Below are 5,552 nucleotides of genomic sequence, written 5' to 3' on the forward strand. Positions count from 1 at the left end.
TAGCGACCTAGTGTTTGACCCCAGGTGACCCATTTTCGAACTTGGCCTAGATTTCATCAAGGTAATCATTCTGACCACAATTCATGAAGATCAGTTGAAAAATACAGCCTCTATCGCATACACAAGCTAAATGTTGACAGACAGACCGACGACAGACAGACAGACGCTGGACGCCGGACATCGAGCGATCACAAAAACTCACACTGTCCATTTTATAATAGTGTAGAGTCTGAAATGCATGTGATACGTAACTGTGATATGTATAGTGATTTTAGAGCTGATCTACTTGCTAAAGCCAGTAGTCTGAACAATGCTTTCATGTCAAAGATTGGGATATGTTAAAATCCTTATTTTCCAACCAATAACTTGTAAAAGTGTTTGCCATAGTATCTTAAAAAGGACCTCTCTCCTGTGTAAATAATATTTTTATTATGAGCTTTTGAGAAATATGTGTTATATATTAGAGATACAAATCCAATTATTTTGGAATTATTTCTGTGTCACAAATATTAATTTAGGGCCATTGACATGTCACAAACCTTCAGTTTAGGCTTTCAAGCTGGTGGCCCTGAAATAATACATATAGCTCAATGGCTCTTGTTGTCTTACACTATAATTATTTATGTTTATTTTATTTCTAGGTAAGTTTTATATATATATGTGCTAAAATGTTTTAAACTGAATAAAATATTTCATGCATGTATTGCCTCTTGTAGCCTGTATACTGTGTAAGGTTAAATTGTATTTGTTGCATGTATATGATATATGAATTAAAGAATAAGCTAGTTAAATGAATTTATAATGGAAGTTCAAATTTATCATTATAACACGTAAAAGATTCCTATGTAAGAAACACACATATACGGCCACTACTTATTTTCATAATCAGCCCATATAGAAAATATTTTGTTCCGATACGTAAACTGAAACCATCAAATTTCTCAGTTAGACAAAACACTAATGTACTTGCCTGTATAGCATCAAAAGGATTAAATACTAAATCGGCGATAAATTGTTAATGTTATTAGCATTCGCAGTTAAAAAGTTTCAGAAATATAATAACTGTTTTGGTTTGTTTCATCATTAATTAAAAAACAACAACTCCCGTTCTTGCAAAATAAGGAAAACTCAATGTTAATAGGAAGTTAGGTGGTATGATATATCATTAAAAATGCAATTTCAAAATGACAGCTTAATATTCTTGTCCACACCAAAGTTTTGAATGTTCCTATTAATAGATGTGGTATTGACAATTAAATCTGTAATTAATTTACTTCAGAGTTTTTATGACACATATAGCGGCAGAAAAACATGCACACTCAATTCACATATCCATTTCAATGTCGGTCAGCCAGAACTAGTTGTCCTTTCCTACCATTGCATCGCCAACTCTCTTTATCCCCCTAAATGGACCAGCCAGTATGTTTCCAACCACTATAAAGGGAGTCGCAGCGATTCCAGCCAATGGTCCATGCTTTTTCCCAAAATCGTTAGCCTCGTCCAGACCTTAAACAAAATTTTAGCAAATAATCACCAAAATGATGGACGTCGGTATGATTATCTTATATTACGCAAAGGTGCAAAAAATGTGTAACCATTTGTGTACAGGGTTGCAATTCAAATTTTGTTTAATTTCCGAATAAAAGGGCATGCGTCCTTATATCAAGTAAGTTATGGTAATATGATACAATCTAACGTCTAACGTAATGTCTGCTTTGAAAAAAAGAAAACCAAAAATATGAGAGCTAATAAATTTATATTTAAACAAAATACAAACATACATGTGTTCAAAGACTTGCTTTTATTGTAACAAAGATTCGATGTTGACAGGTGTTGCAGTAATAAATAGTTCTACAGTGTTTATATCTAGACATTTTCTGAATATTTCACTGTCGCCGCATATATGACAAATACCTGGTAATTAGTTTAATGTTACATTCGAACTCATTGCTATATTCTCATCCAGTCTTAGGTTACAGTCCTATAAATAGATTGTTTGGCAAAAGTCAACTTGTTCGGGAAACTTGGGAGGCTATTTCACGTGATTGATCTTCTGATAGGTAAAAAATGAATACATAGTTTTAATTACTTTCTACTATAAAGATAATCAGAAAATTCATATAACGTTATGAAAAACTTTCGACTTAAACATTTTTGAGATGATGGTATTCAAAAATTGTACCCGTTTTGGAGAAATCATCAAAAAAACCAGAAAGGGCAAACAGTGATGTCATTCAACCACAAAAAAGTGGCATAAAACATAAGTAATATTAAAAAAAGATGACTTTGTGTGTAACTTTCTTCCAAAAAAAAAAAAAAAAATAAAGTTATAAAAAATGGGATTGCCACAATGACTCAAAATATTAAACTATTTATAGGTCTATAACCATTTTACCCACTATCAAACATCGTAGAATCTTTATAAACAAAGTACATGTCTCTATGAGATATTGTAATGAAGAAAATAATGCAATGCACATATTTCAAAACTCGCACAAGATTTCTGACAGAGTCCAATTTCAAAGTGTACGACTGTAAGTTAAAATCATGGCACCCCTGAAAGAAAATGATTATATCTTCCAATGTGATTTTCATACCTTTTCCTGCTCCATAAACTAGTCCACCAGCAGCCGCTGCAGGTACCCAAAGTGGTGAGGTTCCCACTGCCGCTGCTGTCCTAATGGCCTCATTGTCACCTTTGTCTGCCATTTTGTTTCCTGAAAATAATATCAGAACTTTTAAGTAGTCTAATCAGTGAGAAAGTCCCTTGTTTTGTTTTCTATACAAATTGTGAGTTCACACCAACTTAATCTCTAATAGATACGTATATATCTTTATTAGGAAAATGAACGTGCTTGTTTACCTATTATAACAATTTACGACCTTGAACATTCTTTAGATATCGCCCTGTATTATAGGACTGATAATATCAACTTGTTTATTTAAGCCGATAAAATATTTTTTAAGACTAGCAGTAAGTCGTCTTTTATTATTTTGGATTTTTTTTTTAATTCGTATGAAATCAAACTAAGGTAGTAAGTCGTCTCATAATTCTATACATTTTATGACTTTGGGATCATAGAGTTCATTCAATGTCTGTAGAACAGAGTTAGCTTAAGATGGTGCTAAATACTGAACACAACATATTTCATATTTGCAAAACGGGTAAGGCAAGAATTTTGACAAGTAAATATGTCTATCTGTATCAAATGCAAATATAGGGAACGTGGAAAAGAAAGTCCGCTGTCTATATTTTGAATTAATGTTTATAAACAAATTCAGTTATATATATTTCTTAATGATTTAATTCCAGCCATTATTTGGTCATTAATCAACATTTCTGTAATACAATCTTTAAAATCTACCTGCAAAATCACAATTCAATACTGTTTGATGAAACAAAATTTAATGTTGAGGTAGAACTAGAAAATAACATTTAAATGAAGTTTATTATTGTAACATCCCTTCGAAGCATGCAGGACTCTTTCTTCTAATTACATCAGTGTAAGTGAAATTTATGGAAAAAAAACGAATACTTGTAAAAACATTCACATACCTTCAAATTTGCTTGTCTGCACAGTTGTAGCGCTTGTTATTGGTATAAATAACTCAGTCGTATTGAACAAATAAACTAAATTAACTAAGTTGCAAGTGTGAAGCCAAATACGAAAGATCTATACACCGCAAACCGCAATGTATTGTCTAACGGCTAATAGGCTAATACAAAAACACATAAATTTGGTTACTTACCATTTCTACTGCACATGAACAAATATAACGCTGTAATAACTATACACTGGAACATGCTCAAGAACAATACAGTCTCCTGTCTTGTAGACTTCATATTCTTCTACGTGAACTAGATTTATACGTTGAAAAGGACCGATAGAACTTGTTTTCTCTCTAATCTATGCTATGGCCTTTGCACAAGAACAAAAACATTGTCTCCAGGTTTATAGAAATTCTATAATCTGCTATATCGAGGGCTGAGTGCAATACTGCCGTAACTCTATTAAATCAAGAACGAAGCTACGTCAGTATTGCGCTTTACCCTCGATATGGCACGTAAAATAGAAACTAACATAATAACTTATAGTCAATAATTAAACCGCTATACTCCTGTACATGAACAAGAACAATACGATGTCTAGGCTGTAAATTGAAATTGACAGATAAAATCATAATCATATTGACATAACAGAACATTAGATATATAAACTGTCAAATACCAACCAGAAATATGTTATTAAACTAGTTTCGACAATGAGAGATATGTTAAACCGTAAAGTAACCTACAATAAAATATAGATTGTATATGTTTCAAGGCCCGAAATAAAAGTCATTTTCCATTGTTTTCCTTCTTGCACATAATGCGTTTCAAAGCTGTCTGACATATCAATACCGCATTACTGGGCTGCCTTGGTACGATTATAAATATATATTTTGTTCGTAAAAGGTAACACAGACAGTATGCCGTGTGGTGGCTCTCACGTAGATATGTTAAACGGTGGTTTTGTGTGTTATGTTGGCTTTAACTTCGCAACAACAAATATATACGAGGGGTGATCGCGAAGTTCATATAAATTGCTCATAACTTATTTATTTTTTTCCAATACACCTGAAACTGCTTTATCAAAAAGATCAATTTAACTGCAGATAAGATATGGAGCAAAATAATAATTGGCCAACTATACCAACAATTAACGGTATCCTTGGCAACGCAACAGGCCCCAGTTGGCGCACGCCAAAAAATGTATATTTTTTATCATTCATTCACCTTAGATAATGCTATTTTTACACTTTTCTTAACGACGAAAATCCGCGCAAAACTTACACATTAAACGTCAACGTCATGATGTCATTGCCGTTAAATTCAACATTGTTTACTACATACGGTTTGAAAATAGCAATTTGTTTATTTGAACAGTCAAATAAACCGTACCAGCGTCATGACGTCAACTGGAGGCATTGAATTAAGGATCGTCATTAAATTTTGTGTCGGAATAAGAAAGACACCCGCCGAAACGATTGAAATGATGAAAACGTGCGATAATTTGAAGGAGTTTTGCCCAGCAGTCGTCTACAAATGACACAAAAGAAACGACAGGAAATCAACTGAAGACGAAGGGGGAAGGTAAGCCTTCGATAGTTGTTCCAAGTGTTAGAGAAAAAGTGAGGGGTGTCATCCGAGAAGACAGACGAAAAACTGAGACAGATTGCCAGTGAACTCGACATATCTTCTTCAACTGTGCACGGGATCCTTACGAAAGAGCTAGGTATGTCGAAAGTCAGTGCACGCCGGGTCCCGAAGTTGCTATCAGACGAAGAAAAGCAGATGCATGTGTTCAGGAAATATTTATCAGGTCATAATAATTGCAACAATGTGCATATACTTACAATCAAATTTAACATAGAGTGCTAACTATCTTCAATAGCAATAACAATAGTCCGTTCGTCCGACATGGTTAATTCTGCTTATATTTTTCTGTTAAAAACAAAATGATACGGCATATATTACCATTTGACACGTATGCTTTCTCCTATACATTACT

At 33.3% G+C, this 5,552-nt stretch overlaps 1 protein-coding gene across 1 annotated transcript; it reads right to left on the reverse strand.

The window, feature by feature from the left end:
* Positions 1–782: 782 nt before the first annotated feature.
* On the reverse strand, positions 783–3,870 carry LOC123534367 (uncharacterized). Its single transcript, XM_045316589.2, has 3 exons — positions 3,751–3,870; positions 2,598–2,717; positions 783–1,506 (listed from the first exon to the last, which is right to left on the reverse strand). Exons 1-3 carry the CDS (start codon positions 3,842–3,844, stop codon positions 1,358–1,360), a joined length of 363 nt encoding a protein of 120 aa, XP_045172524.2. The 5' UTR covers positions 3,845–3,870; the 3' UTR covers positions 783–1,357.
* Positions 3,871–5,552: the final 1,682 nt, after the last annotated feature.

This window comes from Mercenaria mercenaria, chromosome 12 (genome assembly GCF_021730395.1).
Source record: "Mercenaria mercenaria strain notata chromosome 12, MADL_Memer_1, whole genome shotgun sequence".
Taxonomy (NCBI): Eukaryota; Metazoa; Mollusca; class Bivalvia; order Venerida; family Veneridae; genus Mercenaria; species Mercenaria mercenaria.